Source organism: Lates calcarifer, unplaced genomic scaffold (assembly GCF_001640805.2).
Source record: "Lates calcarifer isolate ASB-BC8 unplaced genomic scaffold, TLL_Latcal_v3 _unitig_959_quiver_953, whole genome shotgun sequence".
In the NCBI taxonomy this organism is placed as follows: domain Eukaryota; kingdom Metazoa; phylum Chordata; class Actinopteri; family Centropomidae; genus Lates; species Lates calcarifer.
Genome location: NW_026118123.1, coordinates 2,100 through 18,212, shown reverse-complemented (window position 1 = coordinate 18,212; position 16,113 = coordinate 2,100). Strand labels below are relative to the sequence as shown.

The following is a 16,113-nucleotide window of genomic DNA, read 5'->3' as shown; positions in this document are numbered from 1 at the left end:
TTTTATTTTGAGGGTCATCACTTTCTATTCACAGTTTACTGTATCCAGTCAGAACATGCAGTGGCAGCTCATCCAACAGTCCAAAATGTATCATGTTACCTTGGCAGATGCTGCTCCCATCAACCTTCTACCTTTATCTGTAGAGGACACAGAGCAGAGTTGAAATGATTTGTCCAATTATAGTTCAGCATCAAAACACTCATATCCTTGTTTGGATGAACTTGAACTTTAAAAACCAGTGAAGAAACCAAAGGAGAAAAAAAAGCAAATGAAACAGAACAGTGTTTAAAAAAGAATTTTTACTGTGGAGATTAATTGAGTTTAGGAGGCTAACATTTAAGTTATTAATATACAGTGTACACTTTATACTACATGGAACATCAATTGATACATCTTTTAGTATAAAACAGTAATACAACAAAAGATAAGTGTACAAACAATCCCACAGTGTGAATTATTGCATTTTATCGATGCAAAAATGACTGCAGAGCAGCAGTGCCTTGAGATAACTTTTGTTGTGAATTGGCACTATATAAATACAAACTGACTTGACTCTCTCACTTAACAAAAACATACTACATTTTAATTTCTCTAAAGAATGCATATTTAAACATGTTTCCCCCATGTCTTGAGACATTAGTAAATGTCCCATTTATCCATCATGTTAAATCTTTAGAGAATCCTCTTACTGCTCTGCAGACAGTCAGTGTGCTTTGTCTGGGTCACTCAAGGGCAGTCAGCATCCTGTAGGCACTTCAGCATTTTCTTGGCTGTATGTTTCAGGTCATTGTCCTGTTGGAAGGCGAACTGTCGCCTCAGTGTCAGAGCTTGTGCTCTTTAGAGCAGGTTTTCTTAAAGGACTAGTCCGTATTTGGTTGCATTCATCCTTCCCTCATTTCAGACCCTGTTCCTGTCCCTGCTCCTTAAGCTCTGCTAGAGTCACCTCCTCGACCTTTTTGTCACCGTTTTAGTTCAGTACCATTTAATTATCATCACAGTTGCCTTGAGCCAAAGTTGATGGATATTTTCACATTTCCTGTTTTGTTGGAGAAACAGACCAAGCCACCAAATATTTGAAAGTGATTTATATATAATGAGAATAGAATATTTATCAACAAGTTGTTGCAGTTCTGTATTTTTAATGTAGAAAAAATATACAGTGTAGTGATCAGCTCTGACCACTAGAGGGCAGTGAAACATCATGGAAACAGTCAGGGCTGTAAGGTTCTAAAGGACCAGTTCCTGTGCAGAAAATGATGTGAAATGACCAAGACCCATTGAGTATGTATAACTGCACATATCTCAGTTTAATAAATATGTGGTAAAAAGTCTGTCTTCTTGTTTGTGTGTCTCAGGTCAGACAATAAGGTGACAGTCCACTTCATCAACAGAGACGGGGAGAAGATCACAGTGAAGGGATCACCTGGAGACTCGCTGCTAGATATTGTCATTAACGAAGACCTCGACTTTGACGGCTTTGGTACGTAAGCGTGCTCATTCTCTTCTTTCATCACCTTTTTCTTTTCCTGCTTCTTGACGTCAGAGCCTTTCCCTGGTGTGATAAAACATGTCTTACCCTGTCTGTGTGTAACTGAGCCGGATGTCATCCATCAGATAAAGTTATGAAAGTGTGTGTGTTACAGGAGCGTGTGAGGGAACACTGGCGTGCTCCACATGCCATCTGATCTTTGATGAGGACGTCTACAAGAAGCTGGGGCCGGTCACAGACGAGGAGATGGACATGCTAGACTTAGCCTACGGCCTGACTGACACGTAAATAGTTATATACCTGTAAATAGTTATATACCTGTGTTTAAATACACAATAAAATGAAATAATTATACTTTAAAAATACAAAAACAGGCTGTTTATACTTGGATTGATGCAATCACTTGATTGTAAATTGAAATAATAGGAGCCTTTCTGGCTCATATATTAAAAGTGACTTAGATGAGTAGACTGATACAAGAGCAAGTAGTTCTTTATAAACTAGCGTAGGAGTTTTAGCATTAATAGGAGAACTGACAGACAGGCAATGTAGGCACTTGTGTAACACGTGCTCCTCATTTTCTCCCCCTCAGATCTCGTCTTGGCTGCCAGATCTGTCTGACAAAGAGCCTGGAGGGCATGGTGGCCAGGGTTCCAGAGAGTTTAGCCGACATCCGGCAGAGCAAAGACGAATCTGCTTAACCGGGACCCCCCCCTCATATTCCCTCCACCCCCCAACATATATGTTATTTTACAAAATATGTAACCCCCCCCCCCCTCCCAGATCTATAAATCTTAAGATTGTCCTGTTAAACCCTTATTCTCCCCGACCAAGAACAACAAACGTAAACCAATAATTTCATCTCATTTAAATCCGGTTTTTGCTTGTAGCTCTTTTTATTTGCAAAAGCAGAGTTTTGGGCTTATTAACGTACAGTGTAAGAATAGATGTACATGGTAAAGAGGCTTTGACAATATAAGAAAGCAACAATCTCATGACCTATTTAAACAAAGTTTTGAGCTGCATAAAATGTAAAGCTTGTAAAACATGGATGTACCCATCATATTTACATCATAGAAACAGTGGGACAAGATGCATGTGATCAGTTCTAATCAATACAGGCTTTGTGAAAACCACATTGTTGGCAACAGATAGGAAACAAAGATCCTACCTAAAAAATATTGTGCATTTATGACCACATGTTTAAAGAGCAAAGACTCACCGCAGCAGCAAACTTCATCAGTGGCATCTAGATAAGTCAGATTAATAATGTTGAACTGTTGACCTCAGTTAACACTACAGTTGGCAAAAAGCAGCACAGACGTCACAAAAAGCAGTTTTAAAGAATGTCTATGAAAATTGTAAATAGTGAATAATCTCACAAACTTAATCTACAAAAGTCAACTTGTGTAAATTCAGAACGTGTTGCTGATTCTTATTATATAAGCTGTGCTTTAGTTATGCCGCTCAAAATATGCACTGACTTTGAAAAAGTGAAAGCAAAGAGCAGTTCTATGCACGGTCACAGTGTGTACCCAGGCTGCATTTACACTAACAGTGACTGAAAAAATTCTAATTATACCCAACAATGCCTCCTATTAGTTATGTTCATATGCAATAACATTTTAAGTTACTGCCAATGTTCACAAGCTGTATGATGACCATATTTGGTAAAAGTCATAATAATCAGTGTTAGCGCTGAGCACAAGCCTTAACCATCCCAATTTGTGTCCCACAGAATATGTAAACGAATTGTGTATGAACATGCTTCATAGGAGATAGTGTTTGTTAAACCTTGGGAAAAATCCTGTTTTTTGCTTAAGTTAGCTAATGGCCAATTCAGCTACTTTCTTTGTGATTAAAGAAGGCAACAGCAGGTAGTTTTTCAATTGGCAGGTTTAAAATTTGGCCTGATATAATTAAAAAAAACACACAAGTGACGTTCCTTAAACAAAACGTGTTTGATATCAAATCAATCCATCTGTTTAGACTGTGATAAACATCTTTACACAGATTCTTTCTGCAGGTGTAAATCCAGCCTTGAGGACATTCAAGCAAAAATCACATTCCTTCAATGGAATAAGCTTCATTTGTTTGTTTGAAATGTATTTTTAAAAACTTACCAAGTCTTGTGTGAAACTAGTTATAGACTCAGGTGCTACTTCAAATATCAAGACACAATCCAAAGTTATTTTAAGGTAGTGAGTATAATTGCTGTGTACTACGGAAGCCCTGAGGGCAAGTGGGAAAAAGTTCTGGTGATCCATTTGTAAGTCTGAAATAAATAGTTGCTTCTTCTGTTTATGATGTAAGAACAGGTGGAAAAAGTTTTTGCCAGGATTTTTTGTAATATATGATTTTGTAAAATTTTGTGTGTTAGCAAGTTATGTAAGATTATATGCAGCTTGTGTAAAGTGTGCTTGGAGACATTCAAAATTAACTTAACACTTAAGTTTTAAGTAACCTAACCCTAACCCTTAAAACACAGGAGGAAAAATACTTTAGATCAGACTTAATCAACAGAATTTTTTTTCTCATTTGCCTCTCAGGGTTTGTGTACCTGTTAACTCTGGATTGTAATGAAACATCAACATTTTCAAAGCTGCAATATTTAAATTCTTTAGTTTGAAACAGCAGAGATGTATTGTATTTGTATTTCTAGCGTCCATTTTGTCATTATGACATGGCAGTTGAGTGACTTGTGTTGTGCTTTTACCTGATCTAATGTCGCTCCAGGTTACAGTACAGATCAGACGTAGGATTCCTCTGCAAACAGAAGTTGGTCAAAATCTGGCTCAGCTGAGGGATCGCTGCATCTCTTCAGCCACTCCCTGTGACTCTCCACCAGAGCGAGCGCCACCTGCTGGCTGCTCTGGGGGTTACTGCGTGGGTGCGAGGAGAAGTAGTCCCTCACTGCTTTGGTGGCGTAGGGGGAGAGGCAGAAACGGGCCTCCGCTGTCTCTCCCTTTGAATCCACCTCGGACACCTTCAGTCCCGGGTCGCTGGGCAGCCTCGCCCGGGTGAGGGTGGACGCTCGGTCCACGAGCTGCCGTCCAGGCTCTGACCCCCGGCGCTGATAGAGCCTGGTGTTACGCTCCTCCTCTACAGAGTGAGACTTGTGTCGTTTGAACAGGGACAGAGCTGGTGCACTCTGCTTGTAAAACAGAGACGGTGACGGCTGCTTCAGCTCGTTCGCCTCGCTCTCTGCTGCTCGCCTCTGGTTGGTGACGTCAGCTGTAGGACTGGCGTGGCTGTCGCTGGGCGGGCTGGCCTTTGGCGGGGAGTCTGGGGAATGAACCCAGGAGGATTTGGGCAGCTGGAGGCTCCCTGTAGAGCGGTGGTGAGAGGGGGGGCTGGATGAGTCCTGTTTAAGACGCTGGGGCTTTTGGGGCTCGTGGCCAGGCCTTCCCTTCGCGTGGCCCCCTCCTCCTGAATCTTTAGTGGCTCTGGACACTTTGGGCTTTTGTTGGCTGCTGGAGATGAGTTTTCCTCCTCCTCCAGCTTTCCCAAGTGTGAGCAGCTTTTCAGTGGGTCCTCCCTGTTTGTGGACATAAATACAGTGTCATGACTAACTGATCGATCAATAGCTTCAGCTCTGATTGTGCAATTCAAATAATTCAACCCTACATCAGTTTTAATTGATTAAGATTAAGTTACTGTTTTACTCACCCCAGTCTTGTCCTCTTCTTCTTTGTCCAAGTTGTCTTGTTGGGTTAGTGACAGTCTCCGGTCTTTCCTCAGCCATGAGTTTGGGTGGAGGCCCCTGCAGGCTTTTAAAGTCCCCCAGTTGAGTGGTTCTTTTGGTGGGGAGTCTTTTGGACTAGTCCCCAGCTCTGAAGATCCACTGGAAGTCAGAGCAGAGGTGATGGTGAAGGGTGTAGATGGGACAGAGGTGGAAAGTGATCCAGACGGCAGGTGTGTCTTGGTTGGGTGAAGCCCCCGCCTGATCGCCCTGGTGTGGTCACTGCTGGGGGAGTCCAGGGAGTCCAGGGAGGAGCATGTTGGTGCAGGGGAGGTGGGGGTAGAGGAAAGGCTGGAGGAGCTGGCTTCCAGAGCTGCTGACCTCTCACCACGCAGGTCGCCTCCACCTCTCTTGACCTGACCTCTGGAGTGTGTGTGAAGGAGTGTGTGGCTGCCAGGCTTCCTGGAAAGCTCTTCCTCACCATCCTCACCATCAGCGCCCCCTGAAACACATGGCTGAAACTTGGTCACATACGCTATAGCCGGCTCCGAGCGCCGCCTCGGTCTGTGTCGACCCTCCAAGGACAGGGAGTCCAGGGTGGAGGAGGTGTCCACAGTTGGTGTGTCCTGGCTGGGCCTGGTGAAGTCTGGGTTCTGTCTCCTGCCTCTGGTTCTCACAAGTGGCCGTGACCTCAGACCATGCAGCCCGTCAGTCTGGGTGTGGTGTACATCAGGGTCTGTGTCTTGGTCGTAGTCGCTAAATGTGAGGATGGAGTCCAGGCTGCCCTGCAGTGGTTTGGACTGTAGTTGCTTTCTGCTGCAGAGGCTTGGTGATCCACCACTGCTGTTGTCCAACTCGTTCTCCAGACTGTCGTAGGAAGAGTCGGTCAGAGGGTACATCCACGAGTCTGAGGAGAGAAGACGGCCAGTAAATACAGTGTAGAGAATTTTCTACAATCTTTGGCTTTTCAGAGATAAAGATGGTTTAAAGAAACCATGAAATAAAATGACATCCAAGTTCTAATCCATTCATTTGTCACTTGTGTAGTTGTTTCTTGTTTATGCCAAACAAAATTTTAAAGGTTAGGGTTTGAAGTTTTAGCCATCATAGCTAACCCTAAACCTTTTCTTCACATTTTACAAATAGCACGCTTTACATAAAAGGAATAGATTCTTAATCCATACTGCTACGTTTTCGTGTTTCATTCATTTCCATAACATAAGAAAAGTAATTATTACTTGGTGTTACAGTCTGCTCTAACACAGCATTACAGTTCAGTGATATTATAATAATGGTTATGAAAGTCAATGAATAACACTGTAGCTATGCCCAGTGTTAACCAGAGATATCACACTGTCACGTTTCCATTGTTTCTGTACCTGATCCCGTCTCGTCAGTGTTGAGTCTTGTTGGCGGCCCTCCAAACAGAGAGGATGGATCCTCTCCTAGAATCTGCTGACAGTGTTCGATCATAAACTTCACCAGCTCACAAACCTGCAGCAGACGAGAAGATAAGAGAAAGACTGATGACAGTGTAACAACTGTTAGCGTTTCTCAACATCTACAACTTTTCAAGGCTTGTTAATCTGTATGTCTAATTTCCCATCTCTGCTTCCAACATTCACAGTGCATCATTTCTGATCAGCTACTTGTTACAATGCTTCAGACTGAGTGAACAAACTCTTTCAGGACAGCATGTCTGGAGTTTGCTACATTCCCATCCACATTTCAAAAAGTCAAACTTCTATAATTAGACCTTTCAGCCTTTTCTACAAAGCTGATTGAGACATTCCTATGAGAAAAGCTTGATGTAGTTTAGAGGTGACACAATGCACTGATTAACAGGAATTAACAAGCACAATGATCCTAAAAATAACATTCAGTTTACAGGTTAGGAAGCTCACTGTGTGTCTTTTTCTAACAATTCATTTTAAGGGTTAGGGTTACAGTCCTGATCTCAGGCCAGCAGAGATGGCAGGTTCAGGAGGTGAAGTGAGTTTGCGTCACTATTGTTTCTTGGGATGACAACTCTCTTTCTGACTAAGCTGTGAGATGGCTTAGACAGATTTATTTGATTGTGTTGTGGGTCTGGGTCAAATTCCACAGTGTATTACTGATATTCAACCCAAAATCTTTGCTGGCCTTGTGAAAACTTCTCACCACTGGAATCCAGCTGCACCAGGCACCACGTCTTACCTTCTTAGTTCCTTCTCCCTCCACCTCAGGGCTACAAGGCGCTCCAGGCGGCCAAAGCATGCTGGGAGCAATGCACACTGATAAGTTGAAACTGGTCATTTGGTTCTCGTGTTCGTTTCCCTGGATACCGTGCAGCACGGCCAGCAGGTAGCGTAGCAGCAGGGCGTTTCCTTTGGGCAGGCGACAGATCATCCTACAGGAAGACAGGTCAGGGGTAAAGGAGAGCAATGAATTCTGGGAAGCCTTTCAGTAGTTAAGAAAATAGCGTAAGAAATCTCATCAAACGATACTAATGGCACAGATGATGTGTATGTTACCTCTGTATGTCCTGCACCTGCTCGTCCTCCTCCTCCTCTTCCTCAAGAACATCCATCCATTCTTCATGCAGTTCACAACACAGCAGGCTGCCAGGGATGCTGCGCAGGAAATCCTGAAAACACACACAGCAGCAAGTCACGACTGATTGTTTCTGTCGTATCATTCAGAATAAAAACTATCCTGCCAACCACTGCTGACTGCTCTGCTTCAAACCAAAAGGTTTATGTCCAGTCAACTGATGTAAGAGACTTTTATTACTCTGTATAAATGTTCACTTGCCATTAAAACTGACTGAAGTAAAACATGTACATCATTAGTACAGATGAGAAATCGTTTCTGCTGCCGTGTACTCATTCACAGGAGCTCTGTGTTATCCCTCCAGATAATAAGAGATTATAATCCAGATTACATTAATAAGCCAATCTAGGCTGCTCTGCTGTGAACAGCTTGTCCTGCTAATGTAGCAGCAGAGCATGTCACACTGAGGCTGAGTAGGATGGAAGCAGATTAATTTTGTGCTTACAGATGTGGGTCAATAAGGTAACACGCGCAGTCACATATGTACTCAAACATAACACACACTGGCATTTGCAACTAAAATGCGCACACACACACACACACACACACATCCTCCTACCTTAAAGACTCCGGCTATGACAAAGACGTGGTCGCGCGTTAGAGGGAGTTGAAACTCCCCGGCATCCAGAGAGTCCCGCAGCTCCCTGACGGCTCGAGCTCCCGCCGGCCGGCGGAAGATCCCCCGTGTCCATGACCCTTCGTGGTACAGAAACGCCAACATGTCCTGGCGACAGAGGACAGAGAAGGTGAGGGATGGTGTTGTGTAGGTGGAGTTGAGGTCACTGCTGTGTCAGTGTGTATCTGCTCACCATGACCGGCTTTGGCAGAGCGTCCTCTACGCAGACGGAGCTGAGCGGCTGGCTGAACAGGCAGCCGCGGGCCGCACCGGCGAAGGACAGCTCATTCAGGTGAGAGGAGGAGCCTCGCCAGAAGGCCCAGGTGATGAGGGAACGCCTCCTTTTAAACGGCTTCTGAGACAAATCTGAAAAAAACATCACAGTATCCCAGAATGCATTAGAATAACCAGTCAAATGCACCGTTACAAAGTACAAAATGACTCAGCGGTGGGTCTCACCTGCAGATTCGTGCTGCTGCAGCGGCTCAGCGGGTCGGGGCTTCATGATGAACTGGCACTGCTTGTACACCTGCAGCTGCTCCACCTGCATGGCCTTCTGTCTGTCTGCAGGTGGTGCAGCAGCAGCAGCGTCCCTGCCTCCAGCGCTGCTTCCCTGAGACGCTGTGTGTCTCACATGGCTCATCTGAATACTGAAGGGAAACTCATGACCTGAGACAGAGAAGAGAAGATAGTATCAATCCCCGGAGGCTTGATTTAGTTGCTATTTAACAACAACAACACCATATCGTCCCATCGTTTATCAGAGTGCAAGTCGACCCCTTGTTGCTGGGAGCTAGATCACACAAAACACTCTCTTTTCTGGGAGTGAATGGTACTAGTATGTCCAAAAAAACATCTGTGCTAAGAGGTTTATGCCCACGAGACAGAGCGACACAGGGGTGTGTGTGTGTGTTGAGGTGAAGAAATAGAACCACAGCTTGTTCAGGAAACAAAATCTGATACATGAGCTACAACAGGATCTGATTCTATTTTGTCAAACTAGACCCAGACCTCACTCACTGACCTATTAGAGGATAGGGGGCGTTGTCCCTCTTGGAGATGACCCACAGCTGGTAGTCTTTCACATTTCCCTGAGCAAAAACACACACACACACACAGAAAATCACCATTAGAGGACGAGATGTCTTGAAAACCACATCAGGCTGAGCAGAGGGAAACAGTTTAGGATGCTGAGATGTGACAAAGAATAGTATTCACTTCTAGTTTTCACATGCTGCTTCTTTACACCACGTGTAACTTGTGCAACTAAGCTAAGACTACAAGGCCTCTGTGAAAACATTAACAAACGTTAACAAAAGTTGATGTTTGGGCTGGTTGGGAAGAAAAGTCACAACTAGTTGCAGCTAATATCTTTTTATTTGTCAGTCATTGTTAATTTTTTAAATTAATCTGTTAATTGATTCTCCCAGATTTTCTTTATTACTTACTATGATGCTAAACTGCTGCAGAGCCAGTCGGATCACCTCATTGGTGGAATCTGAGTTGCTGACAGGGAGCGTCTTGGTCTAGTGAGGGGAGACAGTACACACACACACGTACAGGATCAACAGGACATCATATACTATACACTGTGAGGAAGAGAAAGCCACCACTGCAAATACACACTCCACACTTAATCTTTAGGAAAAGTGACAGAGCTTAAGTGGACTAAAGGTGTTTGTATATAAAATCTTCATAGTGGTAAAACTTACAACAGCAAAAGTATTGATTCCCTTCCCATACACTCTCAGAGGGATGGTTTTAGGTTCCTCCCTCTCCTTCTCTTCTTTTATCCGACTGCAGAGAGAGCAAAGAGGAAACACTGAGTTGTGAGATTTCCCTGACTCTCTCTCTCACACACACACACACACATACACACACACACACACACACACACATACTTCATGTTGATGTGTGAAGGCAGAGTTTACCTTTTGAGGAGGGAGAGCCATTTCTCCTTCTGTTCTGCTGAGCTGAGGGAAACATAAACAAGAATCACGTGTGGGTTCAGCTGCATGTACGTGTGTGTGTGTCATAATAAAACTATTCTCTCAGCACAGAAACTGCTAATAGACTTTCATTTACTTTTAGCAGTTTATAATGGGTATCATTGGGTATTAACATATTTTAATGGGGTTTTAAAGGGTTGGGACAGATTTTAGCTTCAGGTTGAGCAGAGTAGATAACTGCTGAATGTGCCTGCAGATTTTAATAACATGGCCTTGACCTGTATTTCTCAAGTGTCACAGAATTCCTCCTAGGAATTGCACTAAAAACTTTGGAGCTACAAAGCTTCTTACTCTGACACTGAGTAAGGAGAAGAGTAGCAGAGACAGTCTAATGTTGCTGTTTTACAATCGTTCAGACCTGTAATGTAGAAATGATCATAATGTTAAACAATACTAACATGCAAATGCATATATTGACACAGTTTTTAATAACTGGAACTGTTTGTCTTCTTGACACCCTGAAATCCCTGACTAAAGCAATCCAGTGGAAGTACTGGGAGCCAAAATCCACAGGCTGTAGCAGTCTAATGTGTATCTTGCAAAGTTAGTTTATTCAGTAAAAAATCTGCAGTGGAGAAATAGTAAAACAAAGAGGCAATTTTATACTAAAAATACTGTCATTTCAGGCTGAGGAGGCCTCGTATTAGCCTCAGCTGAGAGTTGGAATGAATTTTTACATGATTCTAATGTAAGAGTTGGCAAACCTTAGAATCAGGAAGAGACATCTCAGGGTCAGTAAGAGTTAGGGAACAATTACAGTGAAAAATGAACTCTTTCAGTGTACATATGGAGCAAATGTACTTATAATGAAGTAATTAGACTCAGTGTGTGATATAAAAAAACATGGGATCTTCTCTTCCACTGTCCAAATCCCCTTTCAGCTGCACTTCCTTTACTATAGCAATAGTAGCAGTAGCAATAGCAAAAATGTACATATAGCACCTTTAAATATAGTTCTGCCTCCTGTAATTTTAAATAAAAATGTGAACACAGTCATACTTTGCAACACACAATCTGCTCATTACCTGAGGAGCTGTACAAGCACAGTTTGATTTATTATTTATTACTGTGGAAATAGTTGGTTCTGACATTTTTCCTGCCCTTAGTCTGATTTTAACCCAGGCCTTCATACAAGTGCTTACACCTCATCCGGTCTGTTTTCTGTTAGTGTGGCATTTAAGGTCGAGTTTACAGCATCACCAACATATTTACTATTGAAACATAAACACGTTTTACAGCCTCTGACGTAAGGCAGCGCGAACAGGAACAACGTTTACAGAAACCTGATGTTTGGGTTTGACTTTTAACTTGGAATCTCATTAAAATGTCTCACCAGAATCAGTCCAACGTTAAGACCTTCTGAACACTCTGGTATCAAACAAATGCACTGAAATGGCATTACATTATACAAAGCATCATACTCATCAGATAGGCTGGATATGTTGAGTTTGTCTGTTTTTGTGAAGACCCACAGGTATTCATCTGTGTTTACACACTCTACACATTCCAAAGTGTGTGCCTATTTGTGTTTCTGCATCTTTGTGATTTACAGCAACATAAATTGTAACACTAACAACATAAGCAACATAAACAACACTGGACTGGTATTAGTGTGTGTGTGTGTGTGTGTGTTACCTAAATGTAGCGACACAGTTGCAGGTGGGCCAGCCCATGACGAAGCTCCTCTCTGGGTTCGTGCTTCCCTCACACACCTCATCCATGCAGCCCGCCGTCCACATCTCACAAACGCATATCCGGGCTTTCTGCTTAAAGTGGTTGGCTGACCTGGGAACGTGGACCAGCACCATCAACCACACACACTCTAATTTTAACCTTAGACCTAGGCATTAACCTAATTCATTGGTGAAGGACACAAGGAGCAGCCAAAATGCTCTTAAACTGCTCCACATCAAAATAGACACTTGTGCTTACTTGGCTTTGGCAATAACCAGGATGTCATTGAACAGGAAGAGGTGTCTGTCCTGAGTCTGCATCCCTGTCTTCAACTGAGCATGTCCGTGGAGAAGAAACGACCTGTCAGAGCCTGTGAGGAAGGACTGGACCAATGGACAGGTCTCCGGACACACAGGAACCAGGAAGCTCTCTCTGAAATACCGACACATGGGCCACGCCAGGTGGACAGTACAACGGTTACTTTTAAATAAGATACACAGAATTTTAAGTCTACTACTGCAATGTGAGATTTAAGCAAGTCATTGTTTCTGCAAACACAGCATTTAATAGCCAGTAATCTGTAAAACAGCCAAAGTAAAAGACAGAAAGCACCTCTAACCACCTCTTGTGTAAGACAGTAACTTGCTTTTGCATCAGCGTGACTGAGTGGTAATGCTGAGCAGCAGCTAACTTATTGGTCCAAGCCTTTCTATCTTATAAGGAGTTGTTTTGAGGTTTACAATGTTAGTTTATCTAAAGGCATGTTTGGTGGTGATGTCTCAGTGTAAATAGAAAGACTCAGTCAGTGCCCCGTTCATTAGATTATTCACTTCAGATCTCTGTCTCCCTCAATGGAGATTGATGAGACATCAGAGTCACCCATGTACCTTTCATTATGTAATTTGTATTATGTAATTTTAAGTCATAGGTGATTAGGTTGAGAATTGAGTGCAGTGGGAGGTCAGGGCATCTGCAGGTTTCACAAAGTCAAATGTAAAGTCACTGCAAAATAGGACTTTAAATTGATGCTTTTCCCAAGCAAAATCTGAATAGGGACTTTGTAAATAAAAAATAAATGTAAATAAAAGAGATATCACTGAAAGTGTTACTGAATATTAATTCAAAATCATTGACTATTTTATTATTGGAATTTTTATTTTTGTTAAGTTCATAGCCAGGTCACCATTTAAAGAAATTCTGGAAAATAGGTTTATTTGATTAGCCTGCAGCCAGTTAGCTTAGCTTAGCATAAAAGCTGGAGATGTGGGAGTTGTTTGTGGGATTTCAGGTCAAAATCAAACGCAAACAGAAAATGTTATTTTCCATATTCAGTGCTTAATCTGCTAATACACAGAAACATAGCTAACGTCTATGTAAAGAGTTCTCGAAGACACATGATCGCTCCCTGCTCTTGCACTCAAGACCAATTTAAACCAAATCAAAGAACAAAAATAGTAGAAAACTGATTATTTCTGAATGAGCACAACTATTAACGGTCTGGTCGGGTGCCCCACCTCTGTAGGAGCTTTTTAATGAGGTTATTTCTTCCTCACTTTCCCAGTCCATATGTTCAAAGACAGAGACTATTAATAGCTGCCTGATCCTCTGATAAGTCTGGTTACAGCAGGATTATCTATCCGAGTGGACTCAACACCTCACTCAGGGTTGTGCCTGGGGTCATGTGAGTGTGAATGTGTGTGTGTGCACATGTGTGAGCGTGTGGCCTCAGGGTTTTGTCAGTGTGGCCTGACCTCTGTGACCTCTGCGTTAGAGAACTGGATGAGGATGTTTTCACTGACCTGCTCACCTCCTGTTGAACTGTGTGATGACACTAAGCATCAACTTACACCTGCTGGTGTAAACAAAACTGAGGCAGCTTCAGCTGCAGGAAAAGTGCTGTTTCCTGCTCTACGAACCTTGTACTTAATAAGATCATTGTTACTGTCATAGTCAAAGCCAATGTACAAGTGCTTCCTTCCAGATTTAAGATTATTTGAAGTTTCACTCCTCAGTATCTGCATAATGATCATGTACAGGACTTGTTACTCTCACGCTTAACCTGTTTGGCTCAAACAAACTCTGTGCACTCTGCATTTGCCTGTTTGGTCTGGTTCTTTTAGGCTGGTGTGAAAGCTGTCACTCCAACCCTGGTAATGGACTACCAACCACAAGAAGACTGTCTGAATAGCGTTAATAGAGTTTCAGTTCCAATTGGTCTATTATTTGTATTTATTATTTGTACCAAACCTAGTGGAGGGATGCAGCATAGACTAGGGACAAACCCAGTGCATTTTGGTAGGGCGTTTTTCAACATTTTCATCAATTTCTCAGGAAATATTGTGCAGAAATGTGTAGGATTGTGTGACCTCTGCTGAGGTATCAGTGACATTCCAGTTGTGTTTGAAAAAAACAAGTGTGAACACAAAGCCAGCCAGAACTAGAACCAGTACCTGGAGAGAGTCTTGGACCTGGTGAGAGCCTTGGTGATGACCAGAGACGGGGCAGACTGACGCCGGTAACTCTGAGATTTCATCCGCTAAAAAGGACAAAAAAAAGTTCATCAAAGTCAAAGTGTTGTCCGACCACAGCATTATTAATATAGATGTAACATACACTAAATGTATCCTAGGGTTTTTTGAAAAAGTCACCTACATCTAGTACACTACACCTTCTCTACTCAAACATGTAATTACACATAAAACAGCTCCGCAAAACCAAAAAGGCTCAAATCCCGGCGCTAACTTACTCCACATCTACGTCATGTTTACACTCTCTTCATTGGTTACATAAGCATCCTAATGTTCAGTACATTCATCACAGTGCTGGGACTGACTGTGGCCTCCAAAACGACAAGAACAGCAGATTGAAACATGAGAATTTAAACAGAGGAATGTCAGAGCATGGAGATTAGCTAGGGAGACAACATTTTACAGTCTGTACTTCCTTCAGCACTTTGCAGCCTCGATCTGTCTCTGCCATGACTCTCCTGACCTTTCTCACACTTCAGCTACTCAGTGAAAGTGACTTTGCTGCATGTAGAAGATAATGGAAAGTCATGTTTTTTATAGTACATACTCATACTCCATATGTTTAAGTGTCAAAAACATCATATCTGTCACTGTTCCTGTTGTTCTGCACACCACCAGATGCTGCTTGCAGCCTTGTTGAGATCCTATTCTTCTTTGATGGATCCTATTATCCTGGTTGCCCCGTGAGGATCATTAAAGTTTCATTTAATCTAATTGTAGGAGGATTTGTGAGTGTGAAGTAAGGTGACAAACAACCATTACATAACCACAGATGTTTCACTGTATGTCCGATTAACACACTCTGTGGCATGGTCACCTAATAGTTACTGTGTTGAGCATGGGTTTTCTTGGCCAGATTATAGTAGTTACATGATCAAGCTCTTAATGTAGAGGAAGTTTAAATTCTCTGGATTTTTATCATCCAGCCTGTGGTGTAATGTGAACAAGTCAACTATCCATCTATGTTACTGCAGCAATCTACCTTGAAATGTTATAATTTATGGCAGTTTGCAAGTAACACTGTAACCACAGTGACTCCAGGAATAGCCAGAGCTCAGTTCCATCATGTTGGTAAAAACAGACAGATGGAAATAACAGAAAATAACTGTTTCCAACAGGATGACAACATGGAACATTTCATATAGTTTTCCACCTTAACTGGTACCAGCAATTTGTGTAAACATCATCCTGATTCTTACTGAATAAAAAGCTTTAACAGTGATAGAACAGCCAGTTTACAACCATGCTAGCAGCTGCGTGAGGCTGCACTGAAGCACAATGAAGCACAAGTTTACCGCTAACATCGGCATGCTAAACAGTCATTTTTACAGTTTTCACTAACTGAATTCAGCATGTTAGCACACTAACACTGGCTAATTAGCCAAAGTGGGAGCGTTCAGGGACTGCTGCAACAAACATCAGTGGGCTACTTTTTGATAGCTTTCCTATCTTGTCAACTGCAGCAAGCCAGTAGTGTCATAATAAAACTGCACTTGAACATTTTGTAAAATTAGTAAATAGTT

The 16,113-nt window shown here is 42.5% G+C and overlaps 2 protein-coding genes across 3 annotated transcripts; one reads left to right on the top strand and one right to left on the bottom strand.

The window, feature by feature from the left end:
* Positions 1-1,317: 1,317 nt before the first annotated feature.
* LOC108880546 (adrenodoxin, mitochondrial) lies at positions 1,318-2,203 on the top strand (the record flags this gene model as incomplete). The annotated part of the gene is made up of 3 exons (XM_018672113.2): positions 1,318-1,480; positions 1,644-1,773; positions 2,082-2,203. Coding segments are annotated over 3 exons (402 nt in total), but the record flags the coding sequence as incomplete, so codon positions are not given.
* A 152-nt stretch (positions 2,204-2,355) lies between these two features.
* Positions 2,356-14,624, bottom strand: LOC108880548 (rho GTPase-activating protein 20). 2 transcript variants are annotated; one of them, XM_018672115.2, is made up of 16 exons: positions 14,513-14,624; positions 12,321-12,494; positions 12,024-12,173; positions 10,311-10,352; positions 10,092-10,176; positions 9,828-9,905; positions 9,404-9,470; positions 8,839-9,048; positions 8,573-8,745; positions 8,323-8,487; positions 7,685-7,797; positions 7,368-7,560; positions 6,551-6,665; positions 5,159-6,078; positions 4,206-5,027; positions 2,356-2,738 (listed from the first exon to the last, which is right to left on the bottom strand). In XM_018672115.2, the coding sequence occupies exons 1-15, from the start codon at positions 14,593-14,595 to the stop codon at positions 4,239-4,241; spliced, it is 3,357 nt and encodes a 1,118-aa protein (XP_018527631.1). In that variant the 5' UTR covers positions 14,596-14,624; the 3' UTR covers positions 2,356-2,738; positions 4,206-4,238. The 2 variants fall into 2 exon arrangements, with proteins under 2 accessions (XP_018527631.1, XP_050925395.1); XM_051069438.1 differs by having other exon boundaries at positions 2,356-5,027.
* Between the last annotated feature and the right edge of the window lie 1,489 nt (positions 14,625-16,113).

Bases quoted from the DNA above. Each gene is read 5' to 3' on its own strand.
- LOC108880548 (XM_051069438.1), bottom strand. From the start codon at position 14,595: ATGAAATCTCAGAGTTACCGGCGTCAGTCTGCCCCGTCTCTGGTCATC. The intron at 7,561-7,684 runs GTAACATACACA...GTCTTCCTGTAG, and splicing joins CAGGTGCAGGACATACAGAG to GATGATCTGTCGCCTGCCCA. The intron at 5,028-5,158 runs GTGAGTAAAACA...GTCCACAAACAG, and splicing joins AAGAAGAGGACAAGACTGGG to GGAGGACCCACTGAAAAGCT.